The 24077-nt window shown below is 36.0% G+C and overlaps 4 protein-coding genes, 1 long non-coding RNA gene and 1 pseudogene across 7 annotated transcripts; 5 read left to right on the forward strand and 1 right to left on the reverse strand.

Annotated features, from left to right (window-relative positions):
* Positions 1-6155: 6155 nt before the first annotated feature.
* Positions 6156-10031, forward strand: MK (mevalonate kinase). The gene is made up of 5 exons (XM_039032897.2): positions 6156-6585; positions 7182-7422; positions 7507-7760; positions 8321-8734; positions 9591-10031. Exons 1-5 carry the CDS (start codon positions 6453-6455, stop codon positions 9707-9709), a joined length of 1161 nt encoding a protein of 386 aa, XP_038888825.1. The 5' UTR covers positions 6156-6452; the 3' UTR covers positions 9710-10031.
* A 1899-nt stretch (positions 10032-11930) lies between these two features.
* On the forward strand, positions 11931-14523 carry LOC150035680 (zinc finger BED domain-containing protein RICESLEEPER 2-like; annotated as a pseudogene). The gene is made up of 2 exons (XR_016530193.1): positions 11931-14203; positions 14296-14523. The product of XR_016530193.1 is annotated as a zinc finger BED domain-containing protein RICESLEEPER 2-like (transcript).
* Positions 14524-16508: 1985 nt separating this feature from the next.
* Positions 16509-22038, reverse strand: LOC150035681 (uncharacterized). Of its 2 annotated transcripts, none has more exons than XR_016530351.1 (5): positions 21899-22038; positions 19679-20143; positions 18850-19580; positions 16942-17023; positions 16509-16735 (listed from the first exon to the last, which is right to left on the reverse strand). It is a non-coding gene; the product is annotated as an uncharacterized LOC150035681 (long non-coding RNA). The 2 variants fall into 2 exon arrangements; XR_016530350.1 differs by having other exon boundaries at positions 18850-19601.
* On the forward strand, positions 16545-17686 carry LOC120077428 (putative GPI-anchored protein At3g06035). Its single transcript, XM_090315040.1, has 2 exons — positions 16545-16686; positions 17030-17686. Exons 1-2 carry the CDS (start codon positions 16605-16607, stop codon positions 17527-17529), a joined length of 582 nt encoding a protein of 193 aa, XP_090171166.1. The 5' UTR covers positions 16545-16604; the 3' UTR covers positions 17530-17686.
* Positions 19626-20155, forward strand: LOC150035682 (putative GPI-anchored protein At5g19250). Its single transcript, XM_090315041.1, has one exon. The coding sequence runs from the start codon at positions 19626-19628 to the stop codon at positions 20127-20129; it is 504 nt and encodes a 167-aa protein (XP_090171167.1). The 3' UTR covers positions 20130-20155.
* LOC120077427 (putative GPI-anchored protein At3g06035) lies at positions 20074-22456 on the forward strand. The gene is made up of 2 exons (XM_090315039.1): positions 20074-20734; positions 21909-22456. The coding sequence occupies exons 1-2, from the start codon at positions 20638-20640 to the stop codon at positions 22418-22420; spliced, it is 609 nt and encodes a 202-aa protein (XP_090171165.1). The 5' UTR covers positions 20074-20637; the 3' UTR covers positions 22421-22456.
* Positions 22457-24077: the final 1621 nt, after the last annotated feature.

Genomic DNA, 24077 nt, shown 5'->3' on the forward strand with positions numbered 1-24077 from the left:
TGGAGGAGAGCATTACAACCATGGTTAGAGGTACGAGTAAATTTTATTCTGGGAGGCTAGTCATCACAAAGAAACATTGGAAGGTGAGTTAAGAATTTCTTGAGTATAATGCATGCTTAAGGACAAGCATGATTCTAAGTTTGGGGGTATGATAACTGGCAGAAATGTCAGTTATTATAAGCCTTTTATTTAGAATTATGAGGGCTAACAAGTAGAAAATGCGGTGATATTACTTAAAATTTGTGAAAATTTGAATTTTGTGTCGATTAGCACCTAAATCCTCATTGACCTCAATATTATGCGTTACTCCGTGCCAAAGTGTCTATTTTTGTAGCTATCGTAGGAATCAAACACATGCGCTGGAAATAAGCAATCACAATCAAACACATGCGCTAAAGCCAGGCGACCGCAAAGACAAACACATGCGCTGAAAGTCGAGCTATCGCATAGACAAACGCATGCAGTGATCGAATGCGTCCATTGCATGGAAGTTACAGTGATAATGCGAATGCAGTAATCACTTGGAGATTGCGGCCACGGAGTGATAACCATAATAGAAGGGCGATCGCAAGATGGGTAGAATGCGTTGATACTTCAATTGAATCAAGTTCGGACGTATACTTTGGGAGTATCAACAAGATAAGATGATATGACATTGCCTATACCGTGACAAAGGCAGCAGTGAGACATAACGCAATCATGATAGCTGTCGGCGTTTAAACTATATAAATAGCCCATTGAACCTTCATTTCAAAGGATCTGAACTTCTACCTCAAGGTAGAGGTTTGCGATCACAGATGAGGGCATGAGCGAGATTTTCTATGAGGATTCTTCATCTCCACAAAGCAGACCAAGTGATGACCGGAGCTTTCGTCGGGGATAGAGCTCGAGAGAGACATCTCCATCATTCATCCATGGAACCACCAGCAGCCTTAACGCCATCTTGTTCATCTTCTTTATCTTTATCATCGTTTACCTTCATCATTTATTTATCAAACGCGGTCGCATACTCAATCATGTAGCCTAGAGATAGGACACATGTAGCAACCCACTGAGAGGTATGCGTTGTGCAAGTATAGTGAGTTAATCCTCTTTCCTTGATGAAAGGCTGTAGCAACGCTTGTCGATGAGTTGTTGCAATGCTTGTCTATAAGTTAATTAGCCGCATTTAACTGCCTGAGAAGGTAAGAGATGGAATGCACTAAGTAAAGTATGCATTGTTCCTAGAGATAGGCACGGTATTATGCTCGACGCACCCATGCACTATAGAGATATAGTCATGCGGCTGACCACCAAGAGGTGTGCGATGCGTTAGTGTGATGAGCTGGTATTACTCGAACGATTTAAGATAATAAACATTACTATGCGTTAACAGTTGTTGTGTATCTACCAATTCTCATCGCAAGTCTTCCATTGCTCAATCTGTTTAGTTAGGAGTAGGAGTAGTGTATAATCCATTAAACTTCTTCTTTTTACTTTTATTCATCGCCTCAAACGCATTGCTTCACAAGCATTATTGAGTGACAAGTCCCTGTGTTCGACCTCGGATTACCTGAGAAACTTGCGTTTTCTTTATACTTGGCAAGAAGGCAAGAAAACTTGTGATAGGAACGTATGGTCATTGCATACTAGATTAACGCATACTTGTTATTCAAATGCATGACCTCAGACGCATGGGCATAAACGCATAACTTAAGACATATAGCACACAACAAATAATGTGTTCACACCCCATAATTTCCCATCAATAAGGGGCGGGGATCGGGTTCGGGGTCGAGGACGGGGCGGGGATCCCCTTCCTGTCCCCGACCGAGGACTCGATTTAAATCTTCGGTTTGACCCCCATACCTGGTCAAACTAGGGATTCCTCACCCCGATCGGGTCGGGGACCCACAAGGAATTTTGCCATCCCTAGGAAAGAGGATGTATACGATCGAGTTACACAATCGAGTAAGTGGGAGAAATAGACAGTCTATCGTATAGACAAAAGGTACTCGATCGTTTAGTAAACGAGGCAGTCGTGTAGCTAACTTGCTCATCGTTCACTCTCTCAAAGGGCTATCGTATAGCTCTCTCTTTTTCACTCGATCGATTAGTATGCAATGATGTGATTCTCAAAAAATGAAATCTCTTTTCATTTTATTCTTCAGTTATTAAAACTGAAAATAACCTCCCACTTGCATGGTTAATGGAGAAAAGAAAATAACCAACTAACAATTATCTCATAATTGTATAAATAAATATTAAAGCTAATTTAACATATTATATTTATAACCTATAGTTTTAATATCACATCATATGTAATATTTAAACCATAGTTTTTTTCTCCTTTATTCAATATAAATCATATTTATATTAATTCCTCCAATTAATGTATCTAATACATCAAATCAATTATATCACATCTAATTGAACCAATTTAATTATATCATATATAATCAAATTCCTTCTTGTTAATTTAAGCACTTCAAACTAACCCAAAAACTAATTCTCAGCTTGAATCCATTGAGCTACCAAGGGGACCTTATGGACTTGTAGTTTGAAGCTCCAACGGTACGTGAATAACTGACTAAACTCTTTAATCACGATATCCACTATCCGTTAACTATTGGGCACTCCACTAAAGACCGACAGCTGCACTTCTCACTACAGATATATTTATGTGTCTATTGGATATAACCAATCAACAGTACGATAACCTTCACAGATCACTTATAAGTACAATTGGGCCAATTTACCGTGTTGCCCCTGTAGTTACATCTACCACTGATTCCTCTAATGAACAATACATCATAGTCCTACTATGAGTGAACACTTCTCGGGCCATGAGAAATTGTGTGGCACCACATTGTTCAAGCCCCGGAATCAACCCTTAAGGGAGCAATCTATCTACTTACCCCTGCTTTGGGGAAGGAGTGAATTTCGTCTTGTGTAGTTGAGTTCCCAGTTCCCCAATCAGACGAATCTTCAAAGTGGTACATTTGAGTCGACAATCTGGCCGCTCACACCCATGCAAATCAAAAGACCGCCCTCAGAGGCAGGAGTTCTCAACTCACTCGGGATTAAGGTCATGTTACCTATGGTCATCCTAATGAAATGAAAGTGTCATGAACGACATTATATAACGAGACTAAAAATTTTGTGGTCTAGTCTTATACAAACTCCTTTGTATAGGATACCCCCACTTGCATGTCTCCACCTGAATGATCAGGATCAGACCATCTATAGCACTTTACAACACTTAAAACAACTACAAAGCGAGTCGTATCCGTAGTGTCACCAGGATAAGATTTCCCTCCTTTATCCATATACTACAGACCATTTAGGTTATCACTTAAGGCATGATCCACTTGTATGTCTCCACGTACATGCTTAAGTTACAATGATAACCAGGGATCTTAGTTTATTTGTTTGTGGTTAATGTAACTAAAATATCTCATATTTCATAGACAATAGTGAAGAAAATTATTATTACATCACAAATGTTTGTCCATACACGTGTTTACAGACTACAGGACTCTACGAGATTTAGGGCATTAACCCCAACAGGTTGCAGTTTCTATGGATGGAAACAATCAATTATACCCATTAGCATATGCAATAGTGGACAATAAAATCGATCGATCATGAAAATGGTTTATGTCGAATATGAAATACAGTATCGGAGAACCTGATAATCTAGTATTTGTGTCTAATCGGATGGTATCTATTAGCAATGCTATTCGTGCATTTTCTTCCACAGCATTTCATGGATTGTGCATGTGGCACATAGATTAGCACTCATGGATTGTGCACGTGGCACATAGATTTTTCCTCATGAAATGTTGTAGGAAAAATGCACGATCGATTGGTTTTTCGATACCATTCGATCAGACAAAAATACTATATTATCGAGTTCTCCGATACTGCATTTCAAATTCGACATAAACCATTTCCATGATCGATCGATTTTATTGTCCACTATTGCATATGCTAATGGGTATAATTGATTGTTCTCGTCCATAGAAACTACAACCAACATGGTCCCTTTGTATTTACCTTTCAAGTGCACCCATCAACAATTATCACAAGCCGATAGCTTGCGTAACCTCTAATACAAGGCCTTAATGCCATAAACATATACTTAAAATACACATCATCTTCAAGTTCGATCTCAAACACTGTACTCGGATTCCCTATTTTTAACGCTTCCCCATAAGTATGTAGTATGAAGTATGAGTATTTTGGAGTACTTCTAGTGAGATCATATGTGGCTTATCATAACTTATGTTCACGCTATAATCTCTCCTTATATCCTCAACGATATGACAAGGTTTATAAATACGTTCTATGCCTGTAAACTTATTTGTAATCAACTGACCGACAACCATAGCAGTTGCTTGTCAATGGTCGTGATTCAGAATTCTGATGAAACATGTGTGCGAACTGTAGTACTTTGTGATCTTGAATATATCAGACCCTTCCATTTTCACTACATAAAGGCTCCACTTACAAGTCTCCATAATACATTTGACCGTGAACAAAGATTTGGTTGACTTTCTGACCCTAAATTCAAATTTCTTGTTGATAGATAAAATAGATAATCACATTTTCAAATCCTTTTTAGTAAAAAATAGTTTACCAATTTTAGTGTCTGTCCTAGATGAAGAGGTACCAGGAATAATCAACTCTCCCCTATGACTTGAAGACACAAAAGGTGGAACCACTGAAGCTGCTGTAGAACAACGCACATCTCTATGATCACGAATCATTTCATTCAATCATGTTGGTTGCTTATTAACATCCACTAAAGGACCACAACGTTGCTCTAGATGACCACAATCCATATAATCAAGTCTAGATGATCTCTCATTATCAATAACTGAAGTACTGCCCAATTCTGTATCACCATAATTCATTGATTCAATCCTATTGGATTAGTGTGATCGTTGTCTAATGATAATGTTGATAGTACAGTGTTGGTAGATAATAGAATATCATCCTCCTCCCGACGAAACTCATATGATTCCTCGTATTGTCTGTCTACAATCGTATCATCATAACTCACATTTCCAAACCTCATTCTAATATTTTCGTCCTGATTTGATTTTAGCATTACAAATAACTGAAGTCTACTAAGCTCTTCTCGGAAAAGAAGGAAGTGAACAACATCATCATTCCTTATGTATTGTGGAGGGGCTTCATATTCAAGCTTATATTTAACTCCCATTATAAGGTCAAACTTTGAAGAACTAACATTTGTAACTCTGTAAATGTGAGATTTAAGTTTTTCATACTTCAATGTAACAGGCACAATGATTCCTGTCAACTTTCCTCCATTATACGAACTTTCATTCTCATCCCAATCACCTTCATATCGAACAAGTAGACACTTTTCTGTCATCCTACAAAGCAAGCGAACATTTGTCATTAAGTTGTACAAGCAATTGAAGTGTACTCTCGCTCTCTCTCTTAATCTCACTCTCTCTTAATCTCACACTCTCTCTTAATCTCGCTCCCTCTCTTAATCTCGCTCCCTCTTAATCTCGCTCTCTCTCTTACTCTTGCTCTCACTCTTGCTCTCTCTCACTCTCGTTCTATCCTTCGCTCTCTCTCCCAATACAAAATTTCGTAATGCTCGATTCCTACCTTTCCAGAAATAACACAGCAAAAATAATGAAATAAACTCAAAATAATGAAACACCGTTTTGAAAAACCTGTTCCATTCTGAAAAAGCCTCGTCTTGAAAATCCACATTCGAAAAAACTCCGTTCAACAAAACACCGTCGAAAACCAGGAAAGTAATCACCGTTGAATGGAGTTTAGAGTTTAAAGAAATCACCATTGTATTGTGTTTAGGTATTATTGATTTGAGGTTTCAATCGAGAAAATTGCCAAATCATTTGTATACTGACGAGCAATTACATCAAAATAGGGAATTTAAAGCGAGAGCGAAAATGTTTAACCAGACGAGAGCGAGACTTATAACGTGAGGCACTTGCGAGGGCAATTTACGTAATTTAGTATGATGATGATGTCAACCGTCATTTGACATTATTTTTTATAAATGGGTCATTTGACATTTTGGACCCAAAAAATGGGTCATGCGTACAAATTTCTCAAAGTTCAAAATATTTTTTTATGAAATAAAAAAGTATTTTATGTTTATCCGCAGTAGATTCAAAGCAAACCCACATTGTGAAAACTAAGAATTTCTTGGGGAACAAACAAAACAACGAAGCAGTGTTTTGGCATTTATGAATGCTCCTTGTTGGGCTGGGAAAGTAGGATGACACATGAATCATGAGAAAAATAAAAGAAAAGGAAAAAAGAATTAAAAAGCATATTGGTTTCAATGATCAACGAATCTGCGGCAGTTTTTCAATTCAACGATTTGCTTCGTTTGCTGTGCCGAACTGTGCAGAGGCACCCAGAAAAGGCTAGAAGCTTCTATTGAAATTCATTAGAAAATAATGGAAGTCAAAGCCAGAGCTCCCGGGAAAATCATACTTGCCGGTGAACATGCCGTCGTCCATGGATCCACCGCCGTTGCCGCTTCCGTCGGTCTCTTCACTACAGCTTCAGTTCGATTGCCGGGTTCTTCAGGTGCTCTCTCTATCTCTACCTCTTATTTGGGTTTGACTTTTATTTGGGTGTTTGGTACTGAAACGTATGATTTGGAAGGTGAATTTGCGGATTATCAGTCTCTTTCATATGGGTGATCTAATTGCTTGATACCCATTTGATCATTGAGGCTATTTCTATAGTTTGTCGATTCAGTGAACCCCATTTCATTATATGGGTTATTAACGCTTGCTTTTGTGTAAATTCAATTTGAGTTGGAAAGCACTGTACCCTCTTGTAGTTATGTTCTAATTTCCAGTTTTCTGGGTAGTTTTCTTGTTCATCTTGCATCCATATTCACATTCTGGTGTTACTTGATTTTGATTTGTAAGGTTTGAACAATTGATTGAAACTCTTCTTCTTAGCATTAAGAAAAAGGAAGGAAGAAATGAACTTAGATGCACGAGTAATACTGCAGAAGGTGTCAGAACAGCTATATGCCTTTGTGATCTCTACATCTTGGTTTAATTGTTGCATATCTCACAGATTGCTTATCTTATAATTGGAAAATTTTTGTGCATTTCATCCTAAGTCTTTGTACGCCCTTTTCCTCATCAAATTACATGCTTTCTTATCAGACAAGGATGATCTTGTGAAACTCCAACTGAAGGACCTGGCGCTCGAGTTTTCATGGCCAAGTAGTAGAATCAAGGAAGCTTTGGGTGTGTTTGTTGGTGCCATCTCGACACCCACATCGTGCCCTGCAGAATGCTTGAAATCAATTGCATCTCTGGTTGAGGATCAGAACATTCCGGAGGCGAAAATTGGACTTGCCTCTGGAGTGTCAGCATTTCTTTGGCTTTGTTCTTCCATACTAGGGTATGGCATATCATTCATGAAAGGTTTGACAGATTTTAACCTGTGCATTCTCTATTTCCCTTTGACTGCTCCCTTGTGTTTCAGATTTGTGCCTGTTGAGGTGTCCATCACTTCTGAGCTTCCTCTTGGATCTGGCTTGGGATCATCAGCCGCATTTTGTGTTGCCCTTTCAGCTGCTTTGATTGCTTTATCAGGTTCGGTGAATGTCAATCGGGAGCACCGTGGATGGATGGTATATAAAGAAGAGGAATTAGATTTGTTGAACAAGTGGGCCTTTGAGGGTGAAAAGATAATCCATGGAAAACCCTCTGGAATTGACAACACAGTGAGCACATATGGTATGCAAAATCCAATTTTCTTCTTACCATAATCTTCCCACTTTTTGTTCAACTGCTTGTTTATAGGTTTCTAGTTTTCCATTGGCCAATGCAATACTTTATAGGATTTTATTTGTCTCTGAAGCAAAGTGGACTGTTTAAGAACTAACTTTGCATCTGCTAGGCATTCTTTCTCAAGAACTAACTTCACTCCATGCCACTATGGCAGCTGACTAACTCTTATAGACTTAGTGATCTATTTGTCAAGAGCCAAGGTATTGGAATATCAAAAAGTTATCCAATCGTGTTATAGAATTTTTATCGAGTACAAAGATATCATGTTATCCTAATGGAGAAATTCAAGGAGGATAAGTTTACGATATTCTGAATACTATGTTTCTATCCCTAGGATTACTTAGGACCGGTTAATTGAATGGTACCAGTTTTTAATGTGTGTATGTGTGTGTGTAGTTTCATTACTTGAATTCAGTTTCGAACCATAATTTGTACCAAATTACATCTTTGTTTGTTACAGATGTTTTTGTTTTGTCTTTCTCATACAAGAAAATCTTATGTATCAGGCAGCATGATCAAGTTCAGGTCAGGCAGTTTGACCCTCATTGAATCCAATATGCCATTGAAAATGCTTATTACAAACACAAAAGTTGGAAGAAACACCAAGGCTTTAGTTGCTGGTGTTTCTGAAAGGGCCATTAGACATCCTGATGCAATGAAATCAGTTTTTAACGCTGTCGATTTTATCAGCAATGAGTTATCGATCCTTATTCAGTCACCAGTTCATGACGACGTGTCCCTAACTGAGAATGAAGAAAAGTTGGCGGAATTGATGGAAATGAATCAAGGTTTACTTCAGTGTATGGGGGTAAGCCATGCATCTATCGAAACCGTCCTCCGGACTAGCTTGAAATACAAGCTAGTTTCCAAATTGACAGGAGCTGGAGGTGGAGGCTGTGTTCTTACGCTGCTGCCTAACTGTATCCTTTTTCTGTTATGGAATCTTATAGCATGATTCTTCATCTGCTCTCACTTCTATCTCTTTATTTCCCTCTTGCGAGTATTGATGTTTTTGGAGTTCACTGGTAGGAGTACATGGTTAATCCGTATTTTCCCTTCCTATCTTTTGATGCCTGGTAAATTAGATCAAACAAGTTTTTACTTAAATGCTCTTAGTATGCTGTTTATTCAAGGGTTGAATAGTCATTCCAATCTCTTACTTCTTTTTTCCAATTTGGTCTCCCTGATTTGGTCAAATCTATTAAAATGCCATTGTTGTTTTCGAATGTGAAAAGTTTTCCTATGTGATATATTTTCTTTAGATACAACAATAGGCGATGAGCTGGTATCTTAAGAAAACGTGCAACATTAAATATTGTTAGTATCTAGTAACAAGGAAATCGTTTTGAGATATTTGACTTTAACATATAAACTTTTAAAATGATAGGGGCTAGTGTAAATGTCATTACTCCTCTTTTTTTTTTAATTTCAAGCATTAATGACCATTAAGCTTATCGAAAAATGTCTCTTCATCTCCCTCCTTTCTTATATTTAATACCATGAATGAAATATCTTGTTTCCTATCATTTTCATAGACGACTAACTTCAAATAAAAACGAATTAGGGAGCTAAAATGATAAGTAACATGAGATTAGAGATTTAGGTACTCAACATCATTCCATATTTTATGTAGTGCCGCCTCCTTGAGGGTAATTTTAGAAAATGTATGTCAGCATTCATCCATTCTAGTCCATAAGAAAACTGCAACTTGGATTTATCTTATTGTAATCACAAGCAAGATATTCCTTTATGTGTTTTCTTAACTATGTGAAACAGTACTTTCAGGGAAAGTTGTTGATGAAGTAATTGCAGAGCTTGAGTCATGTGGATTTGAATGCTTCATTGCTGGGATTGGAGGAAAAGGGGCAGAGATCTCGTTCGGTGATCTGTCTTGAATTTTCAAGTTGTTTTTTGAATGAAACGAACCCTTTTCCTTTTGTTCCTTTCTTTTCATGAAGTTGAATACGCTCATTACTTCACGCATGTCACTTGAAAATTTCTTGAAATCATGGTTCACACACCCCCATCCCCCAATAGGAGAAATAAACTTTTATTCTTCCAGTTTGTTAGTTCAACCAGGCAAGATTTAGAATGAAGTCTATATGGTAACTTTTGTTGATCATGGTTAGCGTCAGACTACTGAAAAGTTCTAGTAGATGATAATCTTTCTGCTCATGATACTCTTGGTGTTAACTAAATGAAACTTCTTTCCGGATATATTGGTTTGAGAATTTCGAATAGATAGCTTATTTTCAAGGGTCCAAATGAAAAAATACATGTGTTTTTAAGAAAAAACTATTTTTTTTTGCCTTATGCTTGTGTCACATGGTGAAATTAGTATAATACCTTTTGGAGCATGCATGGTAACCCTCAATGCTTGATTCTTGCTACTCACTATCGCTCATCTCAATACTCATTCTTGTAATCGCTCTCGATGACTCAACACTTGCTTCGTTCTTGCTTTCTTATTCTCGATTCTAGTTAAAGATGACAAAACAAGAAAGAAAAAATGAACGTTATATATCACGTTCTAGTATAAAATATACATCGTGAGAATCGAGAACAATTAACGAGAATGAGAGTAGAAGTAGTGCAAGTGTCAAATCAATGAGAGTAAGTATCAAGATGAGCGAGAATCGACCGTCGAGGGCCACTACGCGTACTTCATAGGATGTTACAATAATTTCACCATATGATTATGCAAGTAGAAGATGAAAAAAAACTTAATTTTCTAACCAGTTAGCTTTTTTTACATTTGAACTTTAAAAATGGGTCATTCGTATAAAAGTCATGGTTTCTCTGTTTTTTTTTGTAATCGTTGATTTACAATGTGGGTAAGTTGAAAGACACAAAATCTTTTAGTGCAGAAATTTTTTCAGATACTTTCACATTCTTCATTCAGGACTTGTCCATCTTAATCATTTGTGCATATTTTACATACCATGATGCCTTTGTTAGGAATGCAGAGTCAAAATCTCATCTTAACAACGAGGCATTGTAGGTAAAATCATCCATCATCACGCAAGCCATAAATTCGCAATAAAATCATTCATCATTCAATTTACCAAAAGTCACATTAAAGTTATGCACAATTGGTGAATTAGGAGATATTAATATATTTGAGTTAATATTTGTTTAGTTGTTAATTTAGATTAATTGATGTTTAATTAGTATTTTAGAATTAATTAGTTAATTGTCTTTTTTTCTTGGAAAGTAGTAAATAATCATGTTAGGGCTGTAAGCCTGTAATAATTTTTTTCTTTTTACTATTTATTTGAATATAGAACTATGGTTCTTTCTTTCTCCTACTTACAATGAATTTGGCAATAACTGTCTTATGGATAGTAATCTAGTTTAAAGTCGATAATATTATATCAATTTAGGTTTTATATCCATTTATAAATAATTCTACTTATATTTTTTGGGCTAAGGAAACATGTTCGACAATTTAGCAGGCAACAATAACAATTTGATTTCGGGTGAGATTAGTTTGTAATTTAACACTTAGAATTAGGGGTGAGTATGTTAGACCGATAAACCGACACGACCGACCTAAACCAGCTGGGGGTCGGTTTCAAAATTACCCACCGAATTAGCTTTCGGTCGAGCACACAAGGGGTCGGGTTATCGATATTTTAAAAAAATATTAAAATACTAAATAATTGAATAATAAGCTTCGATTTTCCTTCTTTCGTCTGCACGTCGCAAATTGTTAAGGTTTTGTTCTTCGGTTTTCAGCTTCTTCCGGCCTTCTTCCTTCTTCCTTCTTCCGTTCCGTCTTCCGCCGTTCTTCTTCCTTGCTAGTTGCTAATAATCCTTCACTTACAAATTGTGGAGGGTCCGATTTTCAGAGGCAGCCATCCCTTTCGCAGCTCACAGTCGCATTGTACGCTACTGCTCGTCTTCTTCGTAGCCGTTCTCAGGCACACCAGTGGGTCTTGTCGTTCCTTCCTTCCTTTCGCACCGTCTTCATGCTCGTCTTCGTGCAGAGACCTTCCTTTCGCAGCTCGTCTTCGTGCTGTTCCTTTCTTTCGATTCTCAGTCGCATCGACAGCCGTTCCTTTCGATTTTCAGCCGTTCTTTGTATTTTGTAATGTATTCTAAATGGAAATTAGTTTGAAAATAATGGAAATTATGGATTGACTTTGATTTATGGATGTGTGGTTAGTGATTGACTTAACAATCTTACTGAGTTTATGTAAAGCTGAAATCCTTTGAGTTTTTGTGAATTGTGTGATACTGACGAGTGATGACATCTGTCATGTTGTGGTTCAGCTACATGGATTCAACGGATATGGAGTTTGATGGAACTGCAACTGATGCTTCAAAAAATGAACGAGATGCAGAAGAAACGGATGCCAATACAAATATCATTGGTGTTGATCAGCAAATGAGACATTCGATGTTCCAAATCCACCAAAAAGAAGGAAGGCGGTAAAAAAATCCATGATTTTGGATCATTTTGAGAGGCTAAAAGGTGATCCTAAAGACCTTCATGCTCAATGTAAGTACTGTGGAGTTATCTATGCAGGTCATTTCAAACGTAATGGTACTGGGACTATGAAGAATCATTTGGAAAATTGTAAAAAATATCCTTACCAGAAAAAGATTCAACTCAAATGACATTATCTTTCAAAACTAAAACCAAAGACAATGTTGGGGATAATACGTCACAACTTGTATGTGAGTCATATAGTTTAGAGAGTTGTCAAGAAGCATTGGTTGAAATGGTAATTGTTGACGAATTGTCATTCAAGTATGTGAAGGGTAAAGGATTTAATAAATTTTTCGATAGATTAACATGTGCAAGTCAACCTAGATTTGTTGTTCCGTCTCAGTTTACTATGGCTAGAGATGTGCTTAAGTTGTATGTTAATGAGAAAAAGCGTTTGAAAGACATGTTTATGAATAGGAAGTATATAGTTTCTCTCACTATGGATTGTTGAACATCGGGACAAAATATAAATTACATGGTCCTAACTGCCCATTTCATAGATTCTGATTGGAGATTACATAAAAGAATACTTAGTTGTTGTCCAACTGAGAATCATAAAGGCGATACTATTGGTAAAACCATCGAAAAGAATTTGAAGGATTGGGGCATTGAAAGGATAATGACTTTGACTATTGATAATGCAAGCTCGAATGATATTGCCATTGCTTATTTTTTGAAAAGATTCAATAAGGAATTATTGTTTGGTGGAAATTTTCTACATGTTCATTGTTGTGCTCATATATTAAATCTCATAGTATGTGATGCTTTTAAGGAATATAATGATTGCATTGAAAGGATTCGATATACTGTATGGTTTATAAGATCTTCTCCTGCACGTTTTTTGAAATTTAAAAAGTGCATTGAAATTGAAAAAATTTCTTATAAGAGTTATGTGTGTCTTGATGTTCCCACTAGATGGAACTCTATATATTTGATGCTTGAGACAGCTGTAAAGTTTGAAAAGGCTTTTGATAGATTAGAAGATGAAGATGCTTCTTATAGACACGATTTGTCACCAAATAAGGAAGATTGGACAAATGCTAAGATGTTGATTAGGCTTTTAAAGGTCTTTTATGATGTGACATTGAAAATTTTGGGGTCTTTGTACACCACTTCAAATATGGTTTTTCATCATATTACAGTGGTTTAGAATTGTATACGTTTGAATGTTGGTAGTGCAAATGCAATGCTAGTTGGAATGACCAATAACATGAAGGCCAAATTTGAGAAGTATTGGGGGAACAATGAAAAAAATAATTTGTTGTTGTATGTTGCTATTGTGCTAGATCCTCGAAAAAAGTTAAGGTTTGTATCGTTTTGCCTTAAAAAAAAATTTGGGCCAAAGGTTGCCAAATCTATGGAAAATGTAGTGGAACAATGTTGTAGAAGTCTCTTTCATGAGTATAGTATTACTCATACTCAGAGTGGGAGTGGTAGTACTACTACTAATACACCAATTGTCCCAGCCTCGGAGACCATGATTGATTGTGATCCAACTGAAAAAGTGGGTGAAGACTTTGTCTATGATACAATTGATCTTGATTTTGAAGGCGATGAGACTATACTTTTCGAACAGGGGTCAGAGATTGATATTTATTTGTTGGAAGCGAATGTTAAGAATGAAGGTGATTTTGACATACTTCAATGGTGGAAGAGGAACAATCATCGGTTTGAGGTTCTTAGTCGTATGGATAGAGATATTTTGGCAATTCCAGTATCTACTGTAGCGTCTGAATCGGCTTTTAGTATAGGAGGACGTGTTGTTGATTCATCACGTTGTTCATTGGTTCCAAAAATAGTGGAGACTCTCATTTGTACTCAAATTGGCTAAGTTCTGGTCCAATAGATCTTGAAGTTCAACATGACATGGAAGAAGCTTCATTATTTGAAGAAGGTATTAATTCATCATTTGTATTTTGTAGTTGTAACTTGTTAGGTTAAAATCTTAATGAGATTGTTTTTCTCTTTTTAATCTTAATTATATAGGATTCAGAGCGGTTACGGACAATGAAAAAGACATTCAAGACTTTCCTGATTTTGCAAAGTTGTCCATTAACGATTAAGCATTTATCATTTGATTTTATTATAATTTGGTTGTATTTGGCAATTGACTTTATGTTTTATTGTAATTGGGTTGTATTTGACAATTGACTTTATGTTGTAATTTCTAGTTTGATTGTATTGTATGTGAGTGTGACTATGTGCCATGTGACATTTCTATTTGTGACATACACTCTCGACTCTTATATTAGTTTTGTTTTCAATTATATATGTAATATGTATTAAAGGTTCTTCAAGCAATTAAGTAAAGCGAGCTGTAACAGAATCCCAAACAATGGACAAATATTAAGGGTTGTCAAATCAAATCATATCAATATCTTATTTTTAATACCTCTAGGCTAGCTCTATTCCATAAGTATTAAAATAATAAAATGTGAAATAGTATCTTGAATTTTGACTCACAATCACAAATTAAAAGAGAAAACTAAACATGATTGATAAGGAAGTTAATAAATAGTTGGTTTTTTTTTTATTATTAAAAATTGTTATTTATAACGATAATGATTTATAATTAAATATAACTTCTACCTAATAGCCAAAAAAAATTATAACGATTTATAATTTATAATTGTAATTTTTCTTATAATTTTAATAAATAAATATAATTTCTTTTAAAGGAAGAAAAAAAGCAAAAAAAATAAAATAAAAAAATATAACTCTAACCCGAAAAAACCGACTGACCGATCGGCCGGTCGTGTTTTCGTCCAGTTGCCGGGCGGGACTGTTTTGGATATATTCCAAATCGATTCTGGTTGGTTCGGGGTCGGTCTAGTCGGAAAAGCGACTCCGACTGGCCGATGATCACCCCTACTTAGAATGATTTAGTCTCCACTACAATGTAAAATCTTATTTATGTTGATTGGTAAATTTATTTGGTAAATTTATTAAGAACCAATCTTTTTGATAAACTATAACGACTAAATTGATACATCACGAAAATTAAAATTGTAACAAATACTAACAAGAAATTGTTTGCCTATATCGTTAACTAATTAATTTTCTCATCTTATTTAACATTGTTTTTCAAATCAAAGAATCTAAATCTGCTGACATGAGAATGTTCAACATGTAAGTAATCTATTCTTTCTTTTGAATTCGCAAACATGTGCTCAACATCTATTCATGAGGTCGGAGTTTTGAGAGGAAGAACGATTAAATAACAAGAACATATGCTTCAACCGGCAAGTCCAGCTCTTTTTGTTTATTTCTTTTCTTTATTTTTATTTTTATTTTATTTTCCTTTTTTGCCCTTTTTTGGTGTGCTTCCCAAGATATGCCCAGACCTTAGCTTTAGTAAAGCCAATTCCTTCTCATTTTACATTCAAAGAATAAGATTTTGATCAAGATGTCACACATTTTGAAAGAATAATATTTTGATCGAGAGATCACATATTTCGCCAAAGATGCTATTGGCCAATATGTTGAAGAAAAATAAAGAAAACTCTTCCTTTCCTTATACAATATGTCCATAAGCATCATCAAAATCAAAGACATTAGACATATAATTTGGAATTCAAATGTTTATTCGAGAATTTTTTTTGCTTCATATCAAAGAATAAGATTTTGATCGAGATGTCACACATTTCGCCAAAGATGTTGGCCAATATGTTGAAGAAGAATAAAGAAAGCTCTTCCTTTCCTTATACAATATGTCCATACATGTTATCAAAACTAAAGACATATACATATAATTTGAAATTCAAATGTTTACTTGAGAAATTATGAAAACGATTAAGAAATTATGAGAAATCAAACACAATTTTAAAGTCTAAATAATTATCAAAAGAAACCTTAAGGTTCTCTTGAATCATGACACAAACAATTACCAATCCAAGCTAATCCATTTTACTGATAGTTCGATGAAATCTAATTGAATGAACGACTTGATCTAAGAATAAATTTCTACCTTCCCAGCTTTGATTATCGTAAGAGGATAAGCCATTTCATTTTCTCTCTTGGTCTTGTTCTTTTTTTTTTTTTTCCCTCAACCTTGTTGCCTAGTTCCAAGGGCAGCAACATGTTTCACATGTTAGTGAGTGGAATTTTGTTACCTTCAATGCCAAGGCAAAAACAGAAACGAAGATGTAATTTAACAAACAAACAAAAATGAAATGAAAAAGAAAAAGAAGCTTAGACAATAATAGAAATAAACCGATTGATTCTCATTCTTTTTTGTGTTTGCTTTTTAATGACAAGACAAATATTTGTGCTTCCATTGTTGATTTGAAACTGCCATGGCTTTCTTGAAACGTTGCCTCAGCCTTTGTGCTCTTCTACACTGTTTGTTGTCTCTGCTACATTTGGTACACTGTGATGGTTAGCTCTCTCTCTCTCTCTCTGTGTGTGAGTTTTTAAAGCTCGTCAACTACACAGAAAACAAAACATTCTTAACCCAGTTTATTCATTCAAGAGAATTGAAATTCCCCAACTCTTTTTATGAAATTGTACAAAAATCTTATTTTGCCATACCCTTTTCTCCACATTTCAAACTAAGCGATTTTTCAGTCATCTTTCTTAATACATTCATCAAAGAAATATATAGTATGAATCGATAAAGTCAGTCAAACTTACAGCCCTTTTGAGAAAGATGAATGGCCAGTCTTCTTTTCATATCTTCATTAACACTGATGAGTGAAACTTCAAACCTGTCTACCTGCAGTTGATTTAGAAGAGCTTTTTAAAGGCCTTAACATCCATAGAAACTCACAAAACCGGTTGGTTCTCACTGAGAACGCCAAAGCAAAGTGTATAGCAGAACAAATTGCGAAGAACTGGTATAATCAACTGCCTTGCAGTCATGCCAGCAATGGCGATGCCCTTTCGCCATCCAACCAGAGCCAACTTCCTTTGTTCGATCATTACTCAAGAAAGTGCCAAGTTAAACTCAATCATACAATAGATGGGGTCATTTTACCAGTATACGTGCCTAACTCAGCAGAGAAACTTATGCTTACTAGTTGCACTCATTCTCAGGCTCCAAAGTATTTGGGTAATGCAACTTACACAAGGGTAGGTCTTGCGACAAATAAGGACTGTTTGGTGATTGCTTTGGGTACTGATGCAATTGGTGGAAGCTATTCTGCTGGTGTATCTTTGGTTCCAAATATTGGCTGGGTTTATGCTGGGATTATTGTTTTGGGGGTCAATTTTTTGTTTTAGTGAAGGTGAATAGCTTTTGTTTTCTTTCATTATTTAAATTGTTATCTACGATGTATGGTCGATGATTGTCTCAAGGAGTAATGTAATGCAGTACACCGTACGTATCCATTTTACATAAATCGGAACAGCATACTAAATGATATTTCAAAGGGGCAAAGTGTTCTTTTTTTTCTTTGTACTCTGTAACTGTCCGTCTTTAGGTCAACTTATAAGCTCTAGTAGAATGGAACTTGTTTTAAATCCCAAAAAGAAGAAACGCCAGAGATACACCTGAAGATACACTAGAAGAATCCTCTAAAAGAAGCAACTTTTGTCCAAAGAGGGGAAAAACCTCTAAGACTGTTATCTTGAGAGAGAGAGAGAGATACACCTGAAGAATCCTCTAAAAGAAGCAACTTTTATCCAAAGAGGGGAAAAACCTCTAAGACTGTTATCTTGAGAGAGAGAGAGAGAGATACACCTGAAGAATCCTCTAAAAGAAGCAACTTTTGTCCAAAGAGGGGAAAAACCTCTAAGACCGTTATCTTAAGATCCTTTAAATGATTTAAACCTCTTTAAAAAAAATTTGGTAAGACACGCCTTTTAAAATGAAAGCAACTGACGAATCACAACACATCACTATAATGGAGTTCAAATACAACGGGAGCCCTCGAAATAGAGATAATAGATCATCAATACCAATGAAACAACCAGGAAGAGCAATGTAAGCCCCAAGCCTAGGAATCGGAATCTAGATGATTTGGCACTTGATGGCCCTAACATTCTCCTTCGACATGGGCATTTAATCAATGATTAACCTCTTGGCTAGTCGGCCACCCTACTTGTCTTGAACTCCTACTGAGAGTGAAGACTGTCACTATAGACCAATACGGATCCTTTCGACATGCGTTATCATCACTCACATGTTTTCTAGAAAAAATCTTAAGAGGTCACTCAACATTGAATTGAGCTACCGAGAAGGATTGTACCTCTTGTTGGTATGTTAGTAACTACCAATTCTTTTAAGTTTATTTGAATCATGCTTATGTAACATCAGGATCCTCTCTCATTCGGATGAGTTGTCAGTTTATTCATGTACCTCTCTTCTACTCTCACGTCACGATAACGAAATTCATGGCTTTTGGTTGCTTGTGAAATGTACATAGCTTCAACTGTTTGGAATATTGTGCATAACATATATGAAATTGAAATACATTGAGAAAAAGAATCCTAACAATCTTCCTTAATTAGATGAACAAGAATGTATTCCCAAAAAAAAAAAAGAAAAAAAGAAAAAAGAAAAGAAGAAGAAGCACGTCCACATTTTTACAGTTCATATACCTGTAGAGAAAAGTTCAGGAAGGTCTTTACCGTTCCAAATCTGAAGACAAAAAATTGTAAACCTGAGGTAGATGGGATTTCGTACCTGTACGCCGTTACAGGCAAATTGATTGAGCAACCAATAGTTCTCTTGAGCACCTTTAATTCCATTTATTCCATTAGTTATGATTTTAGAATACAAAAAGTAGGACATGAGAACCTCATACCCTTCATGAATAAAGCAAAGCAATACAACCAGAACAAGCAAATTCTAAAGATACCACAATGGCAGAAGAACCAAAAAGAAAAATGCTGAAGATACCTCATAACCTCATATACTAATTATTTCTGTTCAACTCTTCCTTATCCAAGCAGATCTGATGCCTTCTCCTTGACCCTGCAGCAGAATAATGGCCTTGGCCAACCCCAAACTCGGCCTCTTCCTCTGCGGTCTTGCACATGGCTTGCTGCTATTGGCGAGCTTAGTGCATTGTGATGGTTCTCTCTCACTCTCTCTCTAGTTCCACAGCACTTGATCGGTTCTCTTGTACACTGTGACCCTCTTTCTCAATACACACAAACACAATAATTTCAATAGTTCCTAGTTTTTCATGGGTTCTTCTGTGCTTTGTGATGGCTCTCTCTGATTCTCTGTATTTAAACACTCACACACAGTTACACAGTTCCATACCTTTGCTGGGTTCTTTTGTACTTTGACAATGGCATTATCCATAGACGATATTCCCTTATTGCTGCCTCAAAAAAACTCACACCTAATTATCCATCATTTGCAGTGAATGAAGACACTTTTCAAGGCCATAAACAGCTACAGAAGGTCAATAGAACTTACCCCCATGAACAGGAACTCCAAAGCAGACTGCCTCGTGACGAATATCGCTTGGGATTTCGACGACCAGTTACCCCTCAGCATCTTCACCAGCGGCTCCATGATCAGTCCGAGCAACTTAACCCAACTCCCCGATCTCCCCGACTACCTATCCAAGTGCAGAATCGAGCTCAACCACACGAAAAATGGCCTGATTTTGCCCCTTTACATCCCCAGCTTGGCGTTGAATCTTGTTCTCCGTGAATGTACACATTCCCAAATGGCCAAGTATTTAAGCAAACCCGAATTCACGTCGATCGGAATTGCGTGTTATGAACAATGGGCAGTGTTCGCTTTCGCCACCGATTCGCCCCTTGGAAACTTTAATTCTGCCGTGAATTTGTCTGATTTGGGTCTTCGCCATTTTTACTTGGTGTCGTCCTTGTTTTTTGGGTTGTTTCTTCTCTCTGGGTGAGGGCTATTTTCCATCTGAAACGACATGTCGATATTGTTCGGAAAATTTCAAGGCATGATGGCACAGTATTTGTCGTCTTTTTCTTTTTCTAATCAATTTATTGGCCGATGGAATTAATATAATCTCCATGATTATAATATTTTATTAGAAAAAACACCTCTTTACCCCTTTAATTTGAAAGTTTACATCAAAGGCCAAAAGTTATCCTTAATTGTGTTCCATGATTATAATAGGTATAGAAAAAAGGAAAGGGTTGATATGGGGATTGGAATGGAATTGCATGGGAAGAAGGGAAGGAAGGGGGAGGTGGAAGAGGTTGGAAGAAGAAACGTGTCTATTTTGGGTGTCAAAATTCCTCTTCCATAGAAGGGCACTTGGAATGGCCACAACAAAACCCGGACACAAAACACGACTCTATGCAACCCCCCCACTCTCTTTTCCTTATAAATAATTATAACTCACCACCACACTCTCTAATCCATCCATCCATCCTTTTTTTTAACTAATAATGCCTTCTTCTTCCTCTTCTTCTTCTTTCTTTTCTTTCTTGGGCGTTTTCGCCGTTGCATTTCTCTTCTTCTCCTCCTCTCCTGTTCTTTCTAAAGGTGACACCCTTTCTCTCTTTCTATTTTCTCTTTTTTCTTCTTCTTTTCCCAATTTACTTTCATTTATTCAATCCATGATTAAGATGATGTTATAGCAACTGAATTTAGATGATACCAAAGTAGGTTGAAAGTTCCCTCAATCGAGGACTTAAGGTGGTATTAGAGCCGGTAGGCTTAGAATGGTCGTAGAGCAGTGGGTTTAAGCAATTATGTGTTCAACCCCAATCTTACACCCATCTTATTTCCTTCCAGAATCTTCAAACCCTTGAAGTTACCAATATTTTACTATATTTTTCGTTTTTTAAACTAAATTGAAAAGTGGATAATGGAGAAAAATTAAAAACTAAAAAACTAAATGGAAGGGTGTCATAGATACTCGATGGTTTTGTTTATTCTGAATGAATAATTTTTAAGAATATCTCAAAATATTCTCATAACTGTACTTGTACGGGAATATGGAGATGTCGTTATGTATTTCACTTATCAGTTATCGGTCTTATATAATTTAAATTTATAAATGCATTTTTTATATACATTTTAGTTGAAATAATTTTGTTTTAAATAACAAAATTGCTGATTTTTATGGCGTTTATTTTACTACATTTGAAAACCGCCCATTTTAGTTTATACTTATTTTATATTTGAGTTTGAGGTTTTATCGCATACATGTAGAAATGTGAAATAAAGTCTTCTATTAAAAAAAACGTGAAATAAAGAAAATTGATACAAAAATAAAAGGAGAAAAATGTTTGGCAAAAATCTCATTAGAGGATGTGTTCGTAGAAATCATCGAAACTCATGAGACCCAATTCTACTGTATGAGCATTCTAAGATGTTCTGTTATCTTAAAATATATAGATATCTAATCAAATTGGATAATTCAAATACTCGTACAATGGGAGAGAGATTCTTGGATTCAAATGCCCCCTTAAAGTTAACCAGTGGAATCATCAATCTCAAAATTGATGGTTCGATACCACCCACGAATTTTAATTTAGAAAGATTTCTTATAAAATTACAGACGTAGGAGGTGGATTTGAACTTGGTTAAATCACCATGTTTTCATTTCGTTTTTGTTCTATGCGGTGCGATATTGATTATTGTAAATCTGTAGAGAATGCGTGTAAATTTTATAATATAGTGGAATTTTGTTGACCAAATCACCTGATTGCAGATGAAGAAGACAACCTTCTCCAAGGCTTAAACAGCTACCGACAAGCACAGAACCTCCCGCCGCTCACAAAGAATGCAAAAGCCGACTGCATTGCAAACGAGATCGCCGACGATGCAGAAGATCAGCCCTGTACTGTCACCACCGCCAAATCAAACGTCGTTGCAAGCCGACCGTCACAGATCACGAAGTTCCCAGATTACGCCGAGAAATGCAAGGTGGACATCGCCACCACCGCTGACGCCGTCGTGATGCCGGTGTGCGTGCCGAAGCTAGTCCAGACTCTGCTGCTCACGAACTACACGCACTCGCAGTACGTGAAGTATTTGAACGATTCGAGGTTCGTCGGGGCCGGACTGGGCAAGGAGGATGACTGGATGGTGGTGGTTCTGACCACCGGAGCGAATACCGGGAGCTTTGAAGGATCGGGGGCGGGGTTGGTGGTGGTTTCGATTTGGGGATGGGTTGTGTTGGTTGTGTTAGGGTTTCTGATTGGGGATTTTGTGAGATTGTAAAAAAGGGAATTTGAGATTTTGCCGCCAAATTTCGTTGGGTTTTTTTTTTTTTTTTTTGGGTTCAGTTTGTTTTATAGGTTGAAATGTAGTTTGGGGGTTTGAAGTTTTGATTGGGATGTGGAAAACGTAGTCGTATCGCGTATCATTTTAATGGACAGTTTTCGTGGTTCAGTGCTTAATATTTAAATTCGATGAAAATTGAGGTGTCTTTAAGTTTGAGTTTTTTATAGGGATATTTTCAAATATTTTTCAAAGTTTTCCATTTTAAAACAATCTTTATTTATAAGTAAGTTGATTAGATTTAATTGATTTCCAGTTGAGTAGGGTAGTCAATGTTAGAAAGCATGATCCATTTTGTGAAAGGTGTCATCTAAAATGCACTTCTGGGTGCTATCGAGCTCGAGTAGAGCTTACTTTGACGTATAAGTTAATGCATATTAGTCATTGGGAGACCTTTTCGAGCATCATGCTTCGAGTCGAGTCGAGTTTACTTTGATGTATAAGCTAATGTATATTAGTTAACGATTTGGCTTTCTCTCTGGCGGCGAGTATATTAGTTAACGATTTGACTTTCTCTCTGGCGGTGGCTTCATTGCGATTTCTTAGTTAACGATTTGGCTTCCTCTCTGGTGGCGATTTCTTCTTCTATGGATGCACTAGAATATGATCGAGAGGGCGATTTCTTCTTCTATGGATGCACTAGAATATGATCCAAAGATGGAAGAAAAGTCTTTTAACTTCTTTTTTCAACGGGCTTTCTCTTGTAAAGCCAAGAGACTGAGAAAATTTTGGGAGTGATAGTCAATTGGATTGTTTTTTCGTAATAAATGTGGTAAATTTTTATACTATTACAGTAATAATATCTATTATGATAATCATGAAAGTAGTGAGTTTTATATATTTTTAACTTCAATTAAATTGAATACATTTTATTTTTTAATCAGATTATACGATTTGATTATAAATTTTGGAGGGATCACACATTAGTAGTTCATCTGTTACATTATCATTTGTGGGTTATTTTCAATATGTTGAATAATATGAAACATTATCATTTGTGGGTTATTTTCAATATGTTGAATATATTATTGGAGTCTGACTAAAGCATATTTATTTTTACTTATGTCAAAAAGCTTTAACATTGCTGTTGCTATTAGTTAATTATATTTTGAAACTCGATACTTAAAAGAAATTATGAAAATAAAAATTTAAAATAATATTTAAATTAACAAATAAATCTTTTATGTTTTAAAATAAGTTAACCAAATCTTTTTGTATTTACATGTTTTTCTTAAAAATTATCAGACAAGATTTTGTTCTACTATACATTAAAAAAATCAAAATTATAAATAAAAAAAAAAAAAAACTATTCATAAAAAAAAAAAAAAAAAAAAAAAAAAAAAAAATCAAAGTTATTAAAAAATGGATCAATACTAACTCTGAGTTTGTTTTTCCAGGGAAGACCTGAAGTCTTCTTCCTCACTTCTTGTGGGCTTGTAAGGTCTCAAAAGGAATTTGGCTTTGCTGCTATTTTCCTAATCTTCAAAGCATCTCCATAGTAATTCCAAAGTAAGTTAAATTTGTATCGACCCTTGTTTCTATGCAAGGTGCCCAAGTGGTGAGACAGGCAAGCCAGGGTTCGTGATCTCCTCCAAGG

This window comes from Benincasa hispida, chromosome 6 (assembly GCF_027475165.1).
Source record: "Benincasa hispida cultivar pf3 chromosome 6, pf3_genome.v1.1, whole genome shotgun sequence".
Classification (NCBI taxonomy): domain Eukaryota; kingdom Viridiplantae; phylum Streptophyta; class Magnoliopsida; order Cucurbitales; family Cucurbitaceae; genus Benincasa; species Benincasa hispida.

Excerpts from the sequence above, each read along its gene's own strand:
- MK (XM_039032897.2), top strand. The coding sequence starts at position 6,453 with ATGGAAGTCAAAGCCAGAGCTCCCGGGAAAATCATACTTGCCGGTGAA. Across the intron at positions 6,586-7,181 it reads TCGATTGCCGGGTTCTTCAG|ACAAGGATGATCTTGTGAAA; the intron begins GTGCTCTCTCTA and ends CTTTCTTATCAG. Across the intron at positions 8,735-9,590 it reads TCTTACGCTGCTGCCTAACT|TACTTTCAGGGAAAGTTGTT; the intron begins GTATCCTTTTTC and ends TATGTGAAACAG.
- LOC120077428 (XM_090315040.1), top strand. The coding sequence starts at position 16,605 with ATGGCTTTCTTGAAACGTTGCCTCAGCCTTTGTGCTCTTCTACACTGT. Across the intron at positions 16,687-17,029 it reads ACATTTGGTACACTGTGATG|TTGATTTAGAAGAGCTTTTT; the intron begins GTTAGCTCTCTC and ends GTCTACCTGCAG.
- LOC150035682 (XM_090315041.1), top strand. The coding sequence starts at position 19,626 with ATGAAGACACTTTTCAAGGCCATAAACAGCTACAGAAGGTCAATAGAA.
- LOC120077427 (XM_090315039.1), top strand. The coding sequence starts at position 20,638 with ATGCCTTCTTCTTCCTCTTCTTCTTCTTTCTTTTCTTTCTTGGGCGTT. Across the intron at positions 20,735-21,908 it reads CTCTCCTGTTCTTTCTAAAG|ATGAAGAAGACAACCTTCTC; the intron begins GTGACACCCTTT and ends ACCTGATTGCAG.